This window comes from Lycorma delicatula, chromosome 2, assembly GCF_047948215.1.
Source record: "Lycorma delicatula isolate Av1 chromosome 2, ASM4794821v1, whole genome shotgun sequence".
Lineage (NCBI taxonomy): Eukaryota > Metazoa > Arthropoda > Insecta > Hemiptera > Fulgoridae > Lycorma > Lycorma delicatula.
The window spans coordinates 139,542,017-139,564,105 of NC_134456.1; the positions used below are offsets into that span (position 1 = coordinate 139,542,017).

Consider the following 22,089-nt stretch of genomic DNA (forward strand, 5'->3'; position numbering starts at 1 on the left):
CTCCTCTTCCTCAAGCTTCTCTAAATTCCACAGATTCATCTGACACCTTTTCTTCAGGTTTTTAAACCCCAATCTACATTTCATTATCACCAAATTATGGTCGTTATCAATGTCTGCTCCAGGGTAAGTTTTGCAGTCAACGAGTTGATTTCTAAATCTTTGCTTAACCATGATATAATCTATCTGATACCTTGCAGTATCGCCTGGCTTTTTCCAAGTGTATATTCTTCTATTATGATTTTTAAATTGGGTGTTGGCAATTACTAAATTATACTTCGTGCAAAACTCTGTAAGTCGGCCCCCTCTTTCATTCCTTTTGCCCAGCCCGTATTCACCCACTATATTTCCTTCCTTGCCTTTTCCAATGCTTGCATTCCAATCTCCAACTATTATTAAATTTTCATCTCCTTTTACGTGTTTAATTGCTTTTCAATCTCTTCGTATATACAGTCTACCTCATCATCATCATCATGGGTGCTTGTAGGCATATAGACGTTTACAATCATTGTCGGTTTAGGTTTTGATTTTATCCTTATTACAATGATTCTATCGCTATGCGTTTTGAAATACTCTACTCTTTTCCCTATCTTCTTGTTCATTATGAAACCTACTCCTGCCTGCCCATTATTTGAAGCTGAGTTAATTATTCTAAAATCACCAGACCAAAAGTCGCCTTCCTCTTCCCACCAACCTCAACAATTCCTACTACATCCACATTTATCCTATCCATTTCCCTTTTTAAATTTTCTAGCCTACCAACCTTTTTTAAACTTCTAACATTCCACGCTCAGACTCGTAGAATGTTATTTTTTAATTTTCTGGTGACCCCTTCCTTAGTAGTCCCCACCCGGAGATCCGAACGGGGGACTAGTTTACCTCCGGTATATTTTACCAAGGAAGGCACCTCCATCATTGCTATATGAAAATGCAGAGAGCCACATTTTCTTGGAAAAAAGCAGCTGTAGTTTTCCATTGCTTTCAGCTGCGCAGTACTCAGAGGACTGAGTGATGTTGATATGGCCGTTTAAGTCATTCTGACTCACGCCCCTAACAACTACTGAAAGAGCTGCTGCCCTCTTTCAGGAATCATTCCTTAGTCTGGCTCTCAACAGATACCTCTCCAATATGGTTGCACCTTCGGTCCAGCTACTCTGTATCACTGAGCACTCAAGCCCCCTCACCAACGGCAAGGTCTCATGATTCATAGAGGAGGGAAAAATGATTAACTGTGTATATTTATAAGTTTTTTAATTTTAAAATTACTCAAAAAATAAAATCTATGTAACTTTACTATTTATATAATTGTGGCCTAACTGCTGTAATACATATTTATTATAAATTAATATTTAATACTTAAACACAAACATTCAAACAGCTGGAAGCTCTTGGTTTTTTTTACAACCAATAAAGTAAAAGAAATGTTTTGATTTTTTTTTTTTAATCATTCTAATCTCATAGACCACAAGTTTGTAATTATGATTTCTTTTTCTAAGTTGTTTCTTTTTCCTTTCTTCTCAATATTTTCTCATTCTAAGTACATATGTTTTTTCCTTTCTTTCTTCAATTCATCTTAAATTTGGATTTGATGTTTTTTCTTCATCCTAAGAGTACTTTATTCCTTTTATCATATCTCAATAACACCAAGAAAATTCATAATTTATTTGATCCTCAGAATTTTTGTAATGTAATTCTTGTGACTTAATTACTTTCAGGTTAATGCCGGCATTCATTTTAGTAACATTTTTCTACACCACACTTTTCTATAAAATAGGAGATGGTCCACTATGGAATTTACTTGTTGGAGGAGATCAAGAAGCATGTAGTCATAACTGGTGGACAAATTTAGTATTTCTCAGTAATGTAGTTAATACAAAAGAACTGGTAAGTTTTAAATAATCAATTCCATTCTTCTGCTTCACTAATGTATTTATAATATAATTTTAATTCAAATTTTAGTCTGTATCCTAGCTTATTTTAAAAAAACAAAATTCTTTATCTTTAAAAAATGCTTAAATCAAACAAAAATATTAGTTTACAACCAATTATTTAGGATTTAACTGGTCACATACTGAAAAAATTCAATTTTTGGCAAAGATAACCTCAAACCTAAATGACACACTAGAGAAGTTTTCAATATTAATATTACAAACCTCTTATAACACACCGACTTAACTTATAACCAAATATTTTAGAATTTTTAGTATTACTTTTAAGTTCTACATTAATAAAATCTTAGATATCTCAAGTTAATATGGTAAAACCACAATAAAACGACATTTTGCTCAACAATAAATAAAATATCTTAAATAAAATCAAAACAAAAATCTTAACGATATAACAATATCTTGAATAACAAATTCATCTATTATGTCTAAGTTATAATTTATTTATCTCGTGTTTTGGCAGGTTTATGGCCTATTTTTTTTTTTTTTAATATTAAAAACTTTTCCGCCATTTTGGCGTTTTACAATTGAATTTATAAAAAAAATGTTATTTATATATTTAACGGATTTTAGTAATGCGTAAATTTACATTAGTGCGTTTAAACCAAGTTCTTAGTTTAAGATGTTATTTCGTAATGATTATTACAAAATATTAAATATGACGGCCATTTTGAGGTGAGCCTGACGGCAGATCGCGGCCATTGGTGTATTTTTGTAATCCTCCTCTAACAATGCTAATCCGAATCTGAGCCCACAATCAAAATCAAAAGTTTTCACACACTTACCTACCTATTGACTCCAATAACGAACTGTTCATTCCTTGAAAACACGTAACTAAATTTAGCATTAATTTAAAAGCCTGATTAACAAGAACAGCTGATTATGTCTGATCCACCTTGATTTACTAAGCGTCTCAAATAATTGCTGTAAAATAACAAATGAACTGTAAAATAACATTCCTCATAATTTTGAGATATTCTATGCACTAATTTTTGCAGGATTCTTGATAAATTAATAACTTTGGTAAAAGAGTCACTCAGATAAGTGCAGCAGTAAAGTTTTTAAGGGAACATCTTTACATGCAAACTTACAAAACTAATACACACATTCAAATTTGGATTTATTTATATATTAATACGGACAAATATTATCGCTTTCTTTAATTACATACATAACAATGGTTTTCGCCCAGGCAGGTGCACGGAAGATGCTATTCCTAAGATTATAAGCATTGTTTCTTCTAGTGAGTATGAGTATGTCTTAGGTATCTTTTAATAATATAAAAGATCAGTGATATATCACGGACTTTTAATAATTGTGGTGGTCCTCTGCCCTGTTTCAGCTGCAGAAGCATGATAGTACGTAGAATGAGCTGAATGTGTTATATAGTTATTTCAGCTATCGAGATGTCGTTCGATATAGCGTCTCAGAAGTAGGAAAAACGCTATCTAACTGTTGCCAGCTGGGTAGTGTTTTAGAACCTATGCTCTAGGTTGCGGAATTCGATTCTTTGATGCGGTTGAGGTTACCCGGTGGATGCCGTGTCATCGCGTATGCAGATAATGGACTTTTGCTGGTTAAAGAAATTCGTGGAATGAGATCGAATTGAGGGCAGCCCAGGCTGCCCTGAAACTCTAGTTGTGAAGTTTGTAACATAAGATGGTGTTTAGCCAAGAAAAAACAACGATGATGTTGCTCAAGGGCAGACTGGCAACGACCTCAACTATCAGTGGCAGGTCATCAAATTAGGTATGTCCTGCTGCAGATGTCTAGGTGTTATCCTTGATGAGAATCTTCGATTCAAGGACCACTTTCATATGCTGCCAAAAAGGCTTGTAATACTTTCTTTGGTGTTCGGAGAGCAGTTAACTCCGATTGGGGGCTTAATTTCACAACCACGCATGTTTCATATAATGGTGTATATGAAGCTATAATGCTATATGCTGCACTTGTCTGTTTGTCACCAAATGAGGTACAAATAATAGGAAACATTTATTGAGAACTCAGTATCTCCTATTATTAACCCACCGGGTTGGTCTAGTGGTGAACGCGTCTTCCCAAATCAGCTGGTTTGGAAGTCGAGAGTTCCAGCGTTCAAGTCCTAGTAAAGCCAGATATTTTTACACGGACTTGAATACTAGATCGTGGATACCGGTGTTTTTTGGTGGTTGGGTTTCAATTAACCACACATCTCAGGTATGGTCAAACTGAGAATGTACAAGACTACACTTCATTCACACTCATACATATCATCCTCATTCATCCTCTGAAGTATTATCTAAACGGTAGTTACCGGAGGCTAAACAGGAAAAAGAAAGAAAGAAAGTATCTCCTATTATTATCTGTGATGTGCTCATAAGACTGTCTCTTGAGAAGCAGTGCTTGTTATTTCTGGTATTAAGCCCACTGATATCCTTGCAACTGAGCAAAAATTACGTTGTGATGCCAAGAAAGTATACCAACTTACCTCTGGCTGCATAAAACAAATAAAAGCCAGGGTTTCCATTTATGGAAGGTCAGTTGGACTGAATCTTCTAAGGGCTGTTACATGCCTGGAATTTTTTCTGATGTGAAAAGTATGCAGATTTTTAGGTGGATTTCACCCAATTGGCATGTTACATAGTTTCTTTCAGAATATGATGCTTTTTGAATTAGGTCGGCCAAATTTGGTTTGATTAATTCAGTCTTGTGTCCAGAGTGAAGAGCCATTGATGATGTGCACCATGTCTTTCTTTCATGTGCACCATATGTCTTTCTTTCTTTTTTTTCCTGTTTAGTCTCTGGGAATTACCGTTCAGGTATTACTTCAGAGGATGAATGAGGATGAGTGTAGTCTTGTACAGTCTCAGTTCGACCATTCCTGAGATGTATGGTTAATTGAAACCCAACCACAAAAGAACACCAGTATCCATGATCTAGTATTCAAATCTATATAAAAGTAACTGCCTTTACTAGGACTTGAACGCTGGAACTCTCAAGGTCCAAATCAGCTAATTTGGGAAGACGCGTTCCACTAGACCAACCTGGTGGGTTATGTTTTATATGGCTGCCCCAGATATGAAGCTGAAACTCACCAGGTTGGCCTAGTGATGAATTTGTCATTGCAAATCAGCTGATTTTGAAGTCGAGAGTTCTAAGGTTCAAATCCTAGTAAAGGCAGTTACTTTTATACGGATTTGAATACTAGATTGTGGATACCATTGTTCTTTAGTGGTTGGGTTTCAATGAATCACACATCTCAGGATTGGTCAACCTGAAACTGTACAAGATACACTTCATTTACATTCATACATATCATACTCATTCATGCTTTGACGTAATATCTTACAGTGGTTCCAGAGGCTAAACTGAAAAAGAAGAGAAGTTCAAAGCTGATCGTACCAAAGTAGTAAATTGATCCTTGCAAGCTAGAGAGCTAGAAGCTGGAGAGTGAGAGAGGCAAAACTAATGAATGTGATGTGTTATCAGGTTTAGAAAGTCTGAAAGACGACCTCTGATACAGCTCTTCAGGACTATGATCAGAGGGGGTGGTTGGTGACCAGGATCATAACAAGGAGGGTATCTCCCCTACAGGGGTCAAGATGTTTGAATAATTGTGCATAAACAGAATGACTAGTTTAAATTACCATATAAATGATCATATCAATCAATTAACCTATGTAAATGATCATAATCCTCACAAACCAAAAAACATTAACCAGGGGAAGTACACATTCATCCGAGCATACTATAGATTCATCTTAAGTTTTACAGCCCTTAACACAAACACTTCTGAATAACCATATTGATTCATTCAGTCAAATTACACTGATTTTCAACCAATCTGTGAATACTGCATCTTTTTAATCAATTACAAGTATGAAAACATTTGACCAGTAGGAACAGCATATTTAAACTAATCACAGCATGGAAAGAAACTGACCAATCAGAACGTAGTAAATTAAAATTTTTCTTTTTCCTGTTTAGCCTCCGAGAATTACCATTCCGATATTACTTCAGAGGATGAATGAGGATGACATGTATGAGTGTAAATGAAGTGTAGTCTTGTACGGTCTCAGTTTGACCATTCCTGAGATGTGTGGTTAATTGAAACCCAGCCACCAAAGAACACCGGTATTCATAATTAGTATTCAGATCCATATAAAAATAACTGACTTTACTAGGACTTGAACAATGGAACTCTCGACTTCCAAATCAGCTGATTTGGGAAGACACGTTCACCACTAGACCAACCCATAGATTAGTAAATTTTAATCTAGCACAATTCTTCATTCCTTAACTAATCATAGCCCCAAAAAGAATTGACCAGATGCAAAAAGTTTTGAATAATCACAATGCATAACTTCTCTGACTAATCACGGAATCTGGACATTTTTAGTATCATATTCCAACCAATCACAAACCTTATTATTCATAAAGTTTTATCCATGAAAACACACTGAGAATTAGAATTTTTATTACTAACCAAATATGGAATTATCTTGACTATCATTAAAATTTCTAACTGGGTAATTAAAATATTTAGTACTTTTTGTAATTAAATTATGATTACACTTTGCAAATTCATCTCTTTGGAATTTAATTTTCTGGTTTTTTTGTTTCATGAATCACAAAAATTTACCAGCATTTTGGCTTGAAATTGAGCTATTTACCCAAAACAGACATTCATCACCTCACAACCTCAACGAGAAAAGAAAATTTGCAATTTCATATTTTATTATTCAGTGTGATTTTATAGTATGATTTTATAACTGGAGTTCACTTTAGCTGAACCACATGTATGTTGCACAGTTTTTTCTGAAGGGTCCTCTGTTCCCCGTATATTCCTCTGTATATTTGTACCTGGTGTCTAACGACTTTTTCATTAATGAAAAACGAACACACATCATCAAAAATTAGATAATGAAAGCAACCATCTTCTTACCTTCCTACATATGCCAAGAATTCTTTACATAAGATTTTATCATCATCATAACTATAATCTGTTTTCACCATTTTTAACTGTTTCCATAAAATTATCCTTTGATTGTTTGCAGAATTTGTAACTCGCAAACACTATCAACTTGTTCTTCTGACATGTGACGATTTCTAGAACTTTTTCTTTTTACATAGATACTCTCTTTTTCCTAATTGTTTTTTCAATAAGAAAAAACTTTTCTAATTAGCCTTTTTACTAGTCATTTACCGTACTTTGTTCTGAAACGTCAATGTATGAGAAAATAACAGAATTTGTTTTGCTTAATTTGAGGGCACAAAAAGCTTTTTCAGCAGAAATAAGACATCTTACCAGACTGGTTATGCAACCTAGAATTGACATCAATGACAGCAATTAGATCAACTTAAAAAAGATTCCCTGTAAAGCCATGTTAATCTTTCCATGTTAAACTTTAATTTTTTACAAAAACCACCAAAAGTGTCTATTTCATTTTGAATCACTCTGTACCTCTCTATATCAATAATTCCCTCTACAATGATATTTCAACTTGGTATGTATAATATCATTACACAGATTAGTCCAAATCTCTCTACGTATTGGTAGTGTACAGTGGTATACCAAATTTCCTTGAAGGAATTTTGCTATAGAACTTCTATAAATTTTGTTTTGTTTGCTGCATAAAATGGATATATTTATGATAAATTAAAAATATAATTCAGTCATATATCGATATTTGCTATCTTAGTCATTGAAGTAAAATTTGATTTTATGTTATTCCATTTTATTCATATATTACTTCATGTTATTTAAATAAATCTTTTAATTTTCATCATTTACCTTAAGATTAAACAAAATATTAAATATCACATGTTGAAGTATGAATTATACATGTCATATAATATGAAATAAGCATATATATATATATATATATATATATATATATAATTTAAATAAATCTTTCTGTGAGTACTAATCATACTTAACATCATTGTGTACAACATAATAAACATCCTAATATAAAAACACTTTCTGAAATTGTCCATATCAAAATATGATGTAAAATGAAAATTTTATTTTAGTAAATGAACAGTAAACATTTTCTCTAGTAAAAATTTAATTTTAATTATTTTAATTAAAAACATCATAAAAAATATGATTTAAAACAGCAGAAATCAATGCAAACATACTCAGCAGAGATCATAAAAAAATCATAATCTTTTAAATTAATAGTTTAAAAATTTTGTTTCAAGTCGGGTGAAGGATTTGAGTTAAGGAAAATATCTCTTAGGAATGTATCTAAGTTCAATGCCCAACCATACTACTCTGAACAGATTTTTGTGGGTAAAAACGAAAACATAAATCACATTTAAATAACATAGTTATGCTGTTGATAGTATTTTTAAAACAATACAATAATATTCATGTTTCAGAATAATTAGTTTTACTTATACTCATATAACTGATATACTGTGGTTGTTTTGTTACAGTGTGTTATGCATTGCTGGTATATTGCCTGTGATTTTCAGTATATGGCAGTAGCAACAATTATAATATTAGCATTTAAAAAACATGCAAAATTAATGGTAGCAGTATTTATTTTACTTTTCTGTATGACAGTCAGCGCTGTTTTTGTTCATACATATGTATATGAGAGAAAAGCCATAATGTGGTTCTTTAAAAGGTAATTTATTATTCAAAATTAATTAAAACTTTTTTTTTTACTCATCCATATCTTTTATTGAGACTACTTTGACCATTAGTGATTACAACTGAGACTACAAAATTATTCTGAGTCAAAAGATTTGTTTATTTTAATTTTAAATTTGTTGTGACTTCACAACAAATTGTCATGTTTTTCTAGAAGAAAAGAAATGATACAGAATGCAATTTTTATTAATTTGATGTTACTCTTTTTTATTCTTTTTTCTGTTCTGTGTTAACCTTTCAACCTCAACCCATGTTTAAACTGATCCTATATTCTCAGATATTTACTTATTTATGTAGTAGCACTTGCACATAATTCAATCTTTTCCTTCCTACACAATTTCTAGCCTAATACCAAATTAACTAAACTTGGATATCTTAATAATGGCCTGACAATCCAGATTATCTTTTTACAAAAATCTGCTGTAAACAGAATTTGAAAGGATATATAAATTAAAATTGCATACTATTCTATTCTCACACATTTTCATAAAAATTACTAACTTAATTCAACCAAAGTGCATATACCACAAACGTTAATAAAGCTATGTGATTCAAAATTATAAACAGAATAAAATAAAGAGACAACAAGGATCTGGACAGTCTCATGAGAATGATATGAGTTGAATGTTTAAGAAATAACATCTTACAACATTCATAAATAATCAATAACTACCTCTTAAAAATATTGTATATATGCAATTTTGACACTTAGGAACTGTGAACAAAGGAATCCAAGAACACCAACAGTATAGTTAAAATTATCAAATTTGGTTGCTGCTCCCTGGTGGAGAATTTAGTAATAAAGTGACAAAGGTTATGATTTATGCCAGAGCTTTTGAAATTACATTTATAGCATTATTTTACATAATTTTATAAACACAGTTAACAATTTGTTTTCCATACATTCTTCCAACATGCCAAGCCATTGTCTTGTAGCAATAATAGTCAAATTTATCATTAAAAAAAAAAATTAATTTCTAAATTTTAGATTCATTTCACCTACCCAGTCCAGTGATGAACTAGTCATAGCAAATCAGCTGATTTCGAAGGCAAGAGTTCTAAATTAGGATTCAAATCCTAATAAAGACAGTTACTTTTATACAAATTTTAATAGTAGATTGTAGATATCGGTGTTCTTTGGTGGTTCAATTAACCACACATCTCAGGATTCATCAACCTGAGACTGTACAAGACTACACTTCATTAATACATATCATCCTCATTCATCCTCTGAAGTAATACCTTATGGTGGTTCTGGAGGCTAAACAGAAAAAGAAATTAAAGATATATTTCATCTCCTCTCCAACCTTGTGTATCTTTCGGCAGAATTTAAAGATCTTTGCAGAATTCTGCAACCCCTGTCTGCAAGCTGAAGTCATTATCTGTCTCTTACTTGCAAATAAATAAGTAGTAGACACAATTTTTTAATTATTAAAAAATCAATTTATATTTAAAATTTTAATCTGTTATTTTTATCTACAGCTTTTTCCTTAATCCCAGAGCTGATGAGCACTATTTATCAATTTATATTCAACCTCAATACAGAGCTGGGCCTTACATACTTGGAGTACTCACTGGATTTTGGGTTTATAACAATATTAAACTACGACTGTCAAAGGTAACTACTTAAAACCAACATCGTTTTAGTATTTTTCCATTCACTTAACAAACGTACAAATCTATTCATTAGCATAATTGTATATTTAGTGTTAGAAATTTGTATTAATGAATTTTCTATGAATTTAGATGTATGTTTATAATGTTTTTAAATATATTATCTACTCTATTTTATTATTGTCAATTTTAATAATTATAAATAAAATAGAACTTACTAATTGAGGAACGTTTTTGGCCATTAGGCCATCCAGGTTGATTAATTTTTTAATTCCTGTATTAATGCAATCTGATACACACACGCGTGCATGTGCACATACACATAAATCTAGTGGTGTCTGTGAGTTTTTTACTCTTTCACACAAAAACGACTCTACTGACAGCTGAAATTTTGCATGAACATAGCTTTTATATCTGGAAAAATGTAGGACTGTTACTGCTACAAAATGTTTCGCTGTTTCAATATGGTGGCCATTTTAATGACTTGTGGTAACTATCAAATTATGTTCCTTGCCGATATTCAAATTTACTGTAGCCAAACCACTGGTGAAATAGAGTTCAGAAATCGGTTACAGTAATTGAAATTAAATTTTTTACAAAAATAGTTTCTTTTTCAATATCTCTTTTGGTTATCAAGAAAAGTAGCTTTAAAGGTGTGACAGTATACAGCTCAGCCAACACAGCAATTGCCACTGTTACTGTGTGTGTGTGATGAGACTGGCTTTATCTACGTCCAACTACTTGACTAAAAAAATAAATAAAAAATGAGAAATGAAGTACAATCACCTTCTCATGGTGTTTGTCAGGTAATGCTAAGAACCATGCAAATTACTTTTTTAGCCATATGAAGGATGGGTAACCAGCTGAAACTACATTTTTAAGATTGGGGTCAACTATTCTGAAACCCACATACTTCAGAAAGTTTAGAGTCCTGTGCTGACTAAACTGTGGCTCTGAAGAAATTACAATACACTAATAGTTTTTGTAAACTTAATATGCTTTAATTGTTATTTATCTGTATTATTCTCACAAGCATAAGCATAATGAACACAGTGGGGGTGTAAGGGGCAGAGCCTCCTAGCAAGATGGTAGAGGTGAGTTAAGCAAGTCCTGACCAGCTAGTAATAATAATAATTGTAATGTAAGTATTATTACTCCATATATAACAGTCAATAAAAGTCATGACTATTTTCTGTTATTTTAATGTAAAAGGCTGAAGATGGTCTGAAGAAGGGTCAAAAGATCCCCCATTTCTCAGTTCTATTTTATTAGCTCATTAACAAGTCTATAAATATTAAAACTCATTGTATAGTTTCAGCATTGCACCAAAACTACCACAATTAAATGAATTACAGGTCTACTACAAATTATCCAACTTTATTTATATTCTCTTATTTGGATGTTTTCAGTTATTAAAGCTGTCAAGATCCAGTGATGAATTTTTTGGATATAATTTGAGATTTTCTTCTTAGTTTATACTATAATTTCTCAAGATGATCATTGGTTATACAAAAAGTTTGTTTTTTATGTGTGCTAAGCAAAATTTATAGTACTAACATAATTTTCACTACATCATAAGTAATTTTTTTTTTTAGTTTGTTCCTAAATACATGTTAAAATGTTTAAAATTAATACATAAAATATCATACATGGTTTGTTTAATACAAAATATAGTAAGTATATACATTGTACGTAAATCAAAATATTAAACCAGTGATACATTGAAGTCCAGAATTACAATAGTAATATATTATAATTATAAAACAGAATTATAATGATAATAATAGACTAAAAATATAGTGCAATAAGGAAATAATTATAATTAAGTGGCCCTGGATTTTTTTTATATGTTTGGTTTAGATTCAGAGTCCTAATGAATAGTTTGAACTATAAAATTATGGGAGGAGGAAAGCGGAGAAAAATGAGAGGTTTTTGGTAAAATCTTACTAAAACTATTGATTTCACCAAATAATATTAACAGACCATCTTTAGAACTTATGAAATTCCTTGCATATTGCTAGTTATTTCCAATTAAGTTCACTGCTAAGGATCTAAGAAAAAAACTGAAAAAAGTTATTGAAAAATTATTTTTCAACAATTTGTATTTTTGCTGGTCTTCCTGTATGTTTCGAGATCTCTACAAAGGTATGATCTCTTCCCACTGCTTTGTAATTCTTCATCTCACCCAGTGCTTGGCAGACTTCCTTTATTGTGGGAGGGTTGATGTTTTCTTGTGTGTTATCGAAGTACTGGTGTCAACATTTAAATGTACTGTCTGTTTTTTGCCATTTAGGATTTATTTGAAATATTTAGCTAGGATTTCCATATTATTGTTATGAACCAAATTATGGTTTTTATCCTTCATTAGTAGAGTTAGGATTTGTATTTTTGAAGCTGTTTTTTGAAGGTTTTGTGGTACTCCCTCAACTGTGTTCTGTTGAATTCTTCTTTTATTGATTTTCAGTGTGTCTTTATGGTGTTGTCTTTTTATTTTCCTTAGGGTTTGAGTGGGTTCTTTTCTTTGTTTCACTAGATTTGGAAGGATGTTTCTGATTTTTGTGATTGGTGTAACAGCCATACTTGATGTCTCTTCTCCACTATTTCATTGCATTTGCTGTTCCGCTACTGATTCTTTTTACAGGGTTTTATTGGGGCCAATTCTTCTATAATTTGTTTAAGGTTGTTGACTAGGTCTCCTTTAAGTTTATCCATGATTGTTATCTGTTCTGTTGCTTTTTGGTAATTTTCAGTCATGGTTAGTTGGGTAGGGTCTATTTTTCTTTTAGTTTAAGAGCTTGGTTTGTTGCTTTTTTGGGGAGTGAATTTAATTTTAATCTTGACACAAAGTGATCCAAGTCTGTGTCTACTCCTCAGAGAATTTTTACATTGTAGATCTCTTTGTGGTGGTGTTTGTCCATGAAGACATGATATAATTGCCCATTCTCCTTTAGTGTAATCAGGGTGTTTCCAGGTTGAGTTTTTTAAGTTTCCTCTTGAAATATGTGGATTTCAAGATTAGGCTGTGGTTCTGCAGAGATCAATGAGCCTCTGTCATTTTTATTTGTTCTCTTTTGGGCAGGCCATTTTCTGATGATATTGTGGTATCTTCTTTCTCTGCCTAGTTGAGCATTGAAGTTTCCTATTAGTTGTTTAACATGATTTTTCAGGATGTTATTCATGGTCTGATTGAGTAGGTCCCAGAACGTTTCTGTTTCTTTATGGTATTTTGTAGATTTGTGTTTATTATTATTTGAAGCATGGACATTTATTATTGGTGTAGATTTTATTAGTTGCTTTTAGAATGAATGTTGAGATTCTTGAGGATTGTGTCTTAAATTCTTGTACAGAGTTTATTATTTTGAGGGTGATCAAAAAGCCTGTTCCAAACTATGGGACACTTTTCATCATTCTCTTCCTAGGTATACCTTTGTAGATTCCATGGTGTTCTGGTCTGTTTTTCTTATTTTCTGCAGTCCCATTATAAGAATTTAGTGTTGGACCCTTAGATAGTTATTATTCTTAGCTTACCAGTCTGCATGAGTAAGTTTACATTGTGTGTGAAAATGTTGGTGATTTATACTTCAGTTTGATTTTGGATTTTGTATTGTTCTTGTTTGTGTGTGTGGTGTTCCAATGCTCCCAATCACATGTTATCTTCTAAGTGGCAGCCCACTGTATCTGAGTGCTGCCTTCTCTGAACTCTGGTGTTGCTTGCTTCAGCTGCTGTTGTATTCCTTAAAAGACCTTTCATGATTGACTGTCAAAGGTCATCTATGGCAGAACTAGATCTCAAGTTACAACTCTAGATCATGGTAATGGTGATGGTTACAACTCTAGGTGATGGTGGGGTATGCCTTTATATTAGATGAAGTTGTGAAGTTTGTTTAGATTCAGTTCACCAAACAAATTTCTCTTATTTGTTCCAGATATATAATATATATAATTAATATATAATAATAATATTAATATTTTTACATATTAAAATTTTGGTCCATTTTTTATTTATTATAGAAACAGACATGGTGCACTTTACTCATTGGTTGTGCAATAATGCAGCTTTGTTTTTGGAGTGGTTCATTATATCACAATCCAGCACGTCCATACAATGTACTTGAATCATCACTTTTTGCTGCTTCTACAACAAACATTTGGGCTTTTGGTCTATGTCTTGTCATAGTTTCAGTGATAATGGGAACAAAAAGTAAGAAAAATTTTTATTTCTGCTTAACAATTTTTATACTTTTATATTTTAGTTAAAATACCTTTAAATAATTTCAATTTGAAGCTCTCAACAGAATGTGTTCATAAAAAATAACATAGTTTTTGCTGAAGTTCATATTAGACTGTTTTTTGTTTTTTTTTTAATAAAATTTTTCCAATCCTCTGAATGACTAGATAATATTTTTTATAAAAAAAAAAAACTGTACAAAATGTGAAGGATTCCCCAGTTATCTCATTCTGCACATTTTTATTATGAAAAATGTACACAGGACATTAGAAGAAAAAATAATTTAATCGTTTGCATTTTTACAATCATCAGTAAAAACTATATTACTAAATATAAATGATTCATTAAAAATATAGTTAATAACAGTTCAACCAAAACTATCAGCCATAAAGTTAAATTAAAAAGAAAGAATACAGTTCAAAAAGCTGTCCCAAGTTAAAGTCACTGAGTGCTAATTAATATTTTTGTTACACACGTACTTTGATATTTACCATGTTAAAAATTTTTTTTAAAGAAAATTTACTTTTTACAACGTTTAATGAAATTAAAGGTTTTATGAAACCTTTCATCATTAAAGAATGTGAACTATTTTTAAAAGTTGCTTAATACAGTCATTCTTTTCAAATACTACCTCTGTTTATCTGCGTTCTCAGAAATAAGATGTTTCTTACAGTTTCATTACTTGAACTATTTCCTTTTAAAATCACTTTTATCCCAACACATATAATAATAACAATATTTACATGCAATTTTATTATTATATGTGCTTATTATTTTATTCCTACATTTAATATAATAAATTTGTATCTCATAACTGAACATTATCAAAATTTAAACAATTTGATTTAATCTCTTTTACAATGAATCTTTTGTATTTATTGTACATCATATTGATTTAATTTTATTATTATTTTCATACTAATTTTTACTGTTATTTTTAAGACAGTGTTGGTGGCATTTCATTGAAGAGTACAAAAATATATATACATATATTTATAATTAATTTGATCTCTCAAAAATTGAAAGAAAGGATCAATTACTCAAGTAATGCAACTAGTTTGAGAATCACATTTTAAACTTTAGGATTCAAATCCTGGTTGCTAACAGGAATATCAATCAATAAGTGTTGAAATAAGGAATAAATAAGTAAACTATTTAAAAGTAGTTCTTTATCAAAGGGAATTAAAGACACCCATTATTTGTTTAGACGTATCATATGTTCTTTCAGAGTAGACAAGAGTTAAAAAAAAAAACCAACAGCATAGAAGGAGCCATGATTATTCATACAAAGGCAACATAAGATTAGTTCTCAATGCTTTGATGATCTGAGAGACAGGCAATAGTTACAACAATAACTACTATCAAATTTGCTATTATAACTTCATAAAATGAATTCAAATGTACTAAATTTCTAATCTCCAACCCAATAATTATGTAGTGGTAATGGATGAAAAATCCTGCCATAATGTGGCAGGATTGTAATCCTGCCAATTGCAAACTTAATATAGAAGAAATGTCTAAAAGACTGGCAAAAAATGAATCCCACTCAGCCATTGCATGTTAAAAGCAGAATTAAGTTCACTGTTACTTAACATGATGATATAAGTATGTACATTTGATTAACTATTGAAACAATAGGGACATTTATTTTAGCAAGTAATGAAACAATTTATAAGTAATTATTTTTTGTAATAGTTATTTAAGTAATAAAAATTATTGTGGGAAAATATTTTAGGATTGTTTTTATCATGTACTCCTTACCTGCTACTTAGAGCAGTAGATAAGATAGAAAAAGAGGCACCAGAAGGTTTTATTGCAGAAACTGAACACTCACCAAGATATCAAATGAGAAATGTTAGGAAAAAAATATAATAATAAAATTGTTTAGATTCTCCCACTGATTGGAAAAATTGATGACAAAGGAGTTATAGTTGGAAGAAAACAACCAATAAATACAGTACTAAATTAATAAATTAGTAAAATTAACAATAAACAACAGCTTAAACATTTTTTGCATTTTCAGCCCCTGGATCAGTTATATTATCATGGAAACCATTCACTTTTCTTGGTAAGCTTTCATACAATGTATATTTAATTCATCATGTACTTCAAGTATATTCAACTGGTTCAAGAAGAACTGGAAATCATTTCAATTTTTTGAATCAAGTAAGTATTATATCCTCATTCTAATAGCAAATTATAACTATTGTGAAATTTATCAGTGACTAATGTTTGTGAAAACCCAGTCAAGAGAACCTCTATTACTTTATTTTCATGCATCCATATTATTATTACATTACATTAACATACTTTAAGATAACACTGTATCTACCTGCATAAACCCTGGCTCCTCATAAGACTTGCAGGATAATTTTAGGATTGATGAGAAAGAAAATAAAACTCTTTACAATATATATTCTAGATATTTCATAGTTTACAGCTAGATACTTCATAAAAGGAAGATTTGTTATTAGTAAAAAATAAACAACACTGTTTCACAGATTTATTTATTAATGTTATTATAAAAGGACATAAAAGGATAAATAACTATTTACAATTGCTAAGCTTTCCAGTTCTTCACCTTCTTCTCCACTTTCATATCATTTTCAGATCCAGAATCAGAGTCTTCATCCTCTTTGTTTTCCCAGAGAATATCATCTTCCATTTCATCCATATTATTTGAAACTGAACACTTTTGAAAGCTTTTAATCCATAGCTCTAAAAATATATTTTCGCATATGGTCAATATCAATTTGTAGACCAAGGACAGAGATGGTCTTTTAATTTGTCAAGTGAATGTAAATGAATGCTCATAGTTTGCCATCCAAGAAGAATAAAAATTTTCAATCTGTCTTTAAAAGGCTTACTAATACAAAGGTTGAAGGAGAGAAGTTAATCCTCTTGGAAAAATTACTAATTTTGAATTATTTTTGATAATGAATTTTTCACATTTTTACTTAAATGTTCCTGAAAGCTATCAAGTACAACCATAGATTTTACCTTTTGCAAGCTTTTGGGTCTTCAAAACCACACCAATTTCAACTATTCATCCATAATATTAGAATCCATCCATCCATTTTCATTACATCGAACAATTATCCTCTTTGAAAAAATTTTCTTTGGGCAAAGTTTTTCACTTGAATAGTAAAAGGTGGAAGTATTGTTCCGTCTGCTAAAATGGCAAGCGTAACTGCACACTTTATTTTTCACAACCATCAGTTCAAATAGGAACACTTCTTTCACCAGTAAAACTTATAGTTGATTTCTAAAGTATTTCAGTATTACCTATTTATGATAGTTCAGAACTGAGTTTTTTGCGCAAGCCAATAACATACCAGTGAAATTTGATAAGTTTTTTCTGTATGAATCTGGCAATCTTTGACAAACAAAGGTCCATCTTCTTACAGTCAAACCAGATCTACACATAAATTGTTGAAAGCAACCTCTGCTAGCTGTAAAATTCTCAATATTACCCGCTAAAGCTATTTGTTTCGCCTTTATATTGCACATCTGCAAAATACTTTTCCCTTTTCTGTTTAATAAACAAAGATAGTTCTTGCTCTAATTCAGGGAATTTTCTGGATTTCAGTACATGAAAAATTGTCTTTTTGAAAAAGCACCAAGCAATGAATTCTTTTTTTTCACCAATCTCGAATAGAAACTCGATAGATGTTATATTTTTTACAAATTTTTTGTAATTGCAGTTACCAATAATTTCTGCTTCTGAAAGAACTTTTAATTTTTCAGCAGCAGTAATTGAACACAATTTTTTTTTTGTTTGAAAAGATAACTTTTAATCAAAAGGTATTTTTTAAAAAAAGAAGAGTAAAATTACCAAGATATGACATGTTTATAAGTTTGAAATCAACTGAATACTGAAAGGTAAATGAAAAGTGTGAGGTAAATTCACTTGAAATGAATAAAACTAAAAACTGGAATGTACTGTCTCAGAGATTTGTTTTATTCTGCATAATTTGTTACAAAATAAAGTACTAATAATAGAGACATAATAGTATTAACCCTTATACTCTTCCTCTAGTGGCAAAGACAGGTATTATAATAAAATTCATCTTTGTTTATGTGTTATACCTGTTTATCTATCAACTTTCATAGTCACTATCACATACAACACTGGCTTGTAAAACAATAAACAAATATAATAAATTGTTCATGCAGTAATAATCATTCAATCATTATAATGATTCGAATAAGACCTGCATCCCAAAATTTTAAATAGGAAATCATGAGAAATACTGTGGAGCTTATGCGAATAAATGTGGTAAATGTTATTATGAGATGTGAAAACCATTCTTTGCTAACTGTATTACAACAAATCAGTAACACAGCCTCAGTTAAAATACAAGTATAGAAACAAAATTATGGAAGCTCTGTGTTCAGTGAACTAAAGAAATTTAATCACTAATAATACACAATACATTTTCTGAAATGTCATCAAGTTGCTAAAAGATTTAGCAAAGTTATTATAAAATGGAAAAAATAAATTTTAATCTGATGAAGAAATTAAACCAATGGTAAAATCTTCATGACAGGCATTCACTATATCATACCATAGATGCCATGAATATAACTATGAATCCATCACTAATGCAAAAAAGAGTACTTATTGCTTTTACTCTAAAGTCACTATTTCATCTAAAATTTTCATCAAAACTCACTGATTTATAATATCCATTCAGAGGACATGGCATGGTCACTAACAGTATATGTAGCTCATTAACAAACAGCAAATCATAACACGCCTTACTTTCCACAGCAAATCTGACATGGAATGCCAGTTATTATAAGTAACCACATAACTTTCAAGGGTTAGTCAATGCTACAAATGTGTCATATTTTTCTGTGTGTAAACATATATATATATATATACATAACAAAGTTGAAATTTAAAATGCAGTAATATAATTATTTAGTTTTAAGTTTCCTAAATAGTTTAATCTTTAAGTTTCCTAAATAAAATGAACAATCAATGATATGGTAAATAGCACTTAATGTAGTATATTTGTTTTTAATTTATACTTAGGAGCATTCAGTAATTATTAAATTTGTGGACATATTAAAAAAAAAGAAATAATAACTTTAAGGTTCCTAATTAAAAAAAATAATAACTTTTTAAGTTTTTAGAAAAATTAAACTAGGCAGAAAAAAATTTTTCTTTATAATTTACTGTAAATTTGGTAAATTAATATCTGTTAACAAAAATTTATTCCAACTTTCAATGTAAAAAAGTGCAGAATGTACTGCAAGTCAGCTTCTTTTTGAATGATAGGAACAGTAATCAAGAGCACCAGATCTACCTTAGTAAAATATTTTATTTTGGCAAAACAATTGAAGGGAAAATTAAAAAGAACTTTTTTGGGGACTTTTTCTTTCTAACTGGGAAATGGAATTCCATCTCCTCTTTTGATACTGATTTATTTATTCAGAGAAGCATGAAAGCTGTTTACAAGAATAAAGGACTTCCAGAGATTAATTTGAAAATAAGAGTAATAAAAAATGATGTAATAGTTTTTTTTTTACAAAAATTAATATTTTTGAAACATAAGGGATAAATAAATGAAAGATAAGGTTTCAGAAATGAATTCTCAATATTATGTTTTAAAATTTAAATACCTCTAACTGTAAACATACTATATTTTACATATTAAAAATAAGTTTAATAATAATGTATCTTTCTTTTCAGGTAACTGAATCAACATACGATATGACATTGTCAATATTTTTTGCATTTATTCTTTTTGTGACAGTTGAAACTCCACCACGTTACATCAGTAAACAAATGCAAATGAAGTTGCAAAAGTCATCAGTATCACCAGCACCAATTCAAAAATAAATGTGTTCAACTTCGCAAAATAAATATTATTTTAACTACCTATTCTAGTCCCAGAAAAACTGCATACAGTGTTTCTTCATAATAGAAATATTTTAGGAGATTAATTTATTTTCTTTAATTATAATAAATACAATATTATTTGAATAGCGATGAGAACTGATTATTTAAATTGTAATTCACTTACATTATTTTATTTTATTGTTTGAGTAGTGTTTTGAATACTTTTTATGAATATTTGTAACTATACATAACTGGATTTAACTGTTAAATAAAAATCCATTAGAGGTAATAAGTTTGACCTTACTCCAAGTAGGTGTTTATTCTTAATTAAAGAAATATTTTATAAAGCAAAGGCATTTTTATCAGCTGATTACATTAGATAAGACTACAGTAAATGGTGTCTTACATCAAATTCACGTCTTGCATTTCATTCATATATTATTGACAGAATATTACCATATTTTACAATATACCACTAACCTGAAATTTTAATTGTTCAAATCATGCATAACCAAAATATTGATTCATGTCACAAATTAAACGAAAATAGTAAGGCCATTGCCAAGAAAGAATTTTATGTTTTATTTTGAGTGGTAGCATCTCTTGTCTTTCATATGGAAGGTTCTGAGTTCAAATTCCAATCATGCTTGGCATTTTTCATACAATATAAACTTCATCTAACATCAAAAAATTGTAACTGGGAATCAGCCTAACTTTGTAGAGATAAAACTATGACTTTGTTGAGATTTTTGTAGAAATAAATAAATAAAATGAAAAAAGAGCAACATAAACACTATGCATATATATTTTTAATGTCTCATATTTAAAGTTACTATCAAATTTTGATTTTGAAAGATAGTGTTCAGAAGATGTAGGTTTGTCCAATAAAAATATAAATAATTCCACTTAAAACATTGTGAACTAAACAGAATGAATAATTGAAACATGATAACTCATACATGTTACCTTATTCTTAATTGAAAAAAGCAGTTTTTTCTAATTGCTTGTTATAATAATATTTATTATAAATCATTCTATTTTAAATTCCTAGACTATATACCAATTTGGTTTATAGATAAGTTTATATACAACAAAAATATGATACTATCTGAAGATAAATTAAATGTTTATTCTTTGCATTACCTCTGTCTATAATAAATTGATAACAGAAATGATTTTGTTCACTAACAGTAAACAAATTATTTTGTACAAATTTTAACTCATTCACAGAAAAAAATGTTAAGTAGTGTCATGTAATAGCAGCTCACTTTTAACAAAATTTTAATATTAAGATTTTACAGTTAATTAAGTTGAATTATTTACAATTTTGGACAAATCTATAATCATACACTTTTATTTGATATGTGTGTGATCATTTATATTTAGAGTATTTAATATCTGAAAAAAATTACCCCAAAGAAACAAACCTTTGCTTTAAATATATTGATATCTGAATAAAATACAAAACTTATATAGTTCTATATTGTATACTCAATCAATTTTTGGTACAATTTATTAAAATTGATGTTATGTTAATTAATTTTCATTTTTCTATTATATTATTGTTATGATGTATTACTATTGTTATTATTATCATCATTTGTATTATTATTATTATTATTATTATTATTATTATTATTATTATTATTATTATTATTATTAATTTATTTTTAGTAAAGTAAATCTTGTATATACATTGTTTCAAAAATTATTTATTTGCAAAAAAGTATTTTTATTTCATTGGATAACTCTTATATTGTGGCATTGAAACTGGAACTTTGCTAACACAAAATTAAACTAATGTATTAAG

The 22,089-nt window shown here is 29.9% G+C and overlaps 1 protein-coding gene across 1 annotated transcript in view; it reads left to right on the top strand.

Moving 5' to 3' along the window:
- The window catches only part of LOC142319961 (nose resistant to fluoxetine protein 6-like), a 73,219-nt gene extending 51,404 nt beyond the window's left edge, over positions 1 to 21,815 (top strand). The window contains exons 7-12 of the mRNA XM_075357639.1: positions 1,713 to 1,881; positions 8,367 to 8,560; positions 10,069 to 10,204; positions 14,212 to 14,401; positions 16,452 to 16,594; positions 20,130 to 21,815. Coding sequence (XP_075213754.1) covers positions 1,713 to 1,881; positions 8,367 to 8,560; positions 10,069 to 10,204; positions 14,212 to 14,401; positions 16,452 to 16,594; positions 20,130 to 20,279 — 982 coding nt within the window. The 3' untranslated portion in view covers positions 20,280 to 21,815. The remainder of the gene's footprint in view (positions 1 to 1,712; positions 1,882 to 8,366; positions 8,561 to 10,068; positions 10,205 to 14,211; positions 14,402 to 16,451; positions 16,595 to 20,129) is intronic.
- The last annotated feature ends 274 nt before the right edge of the window (positions 21,816 to 22,089 follow it).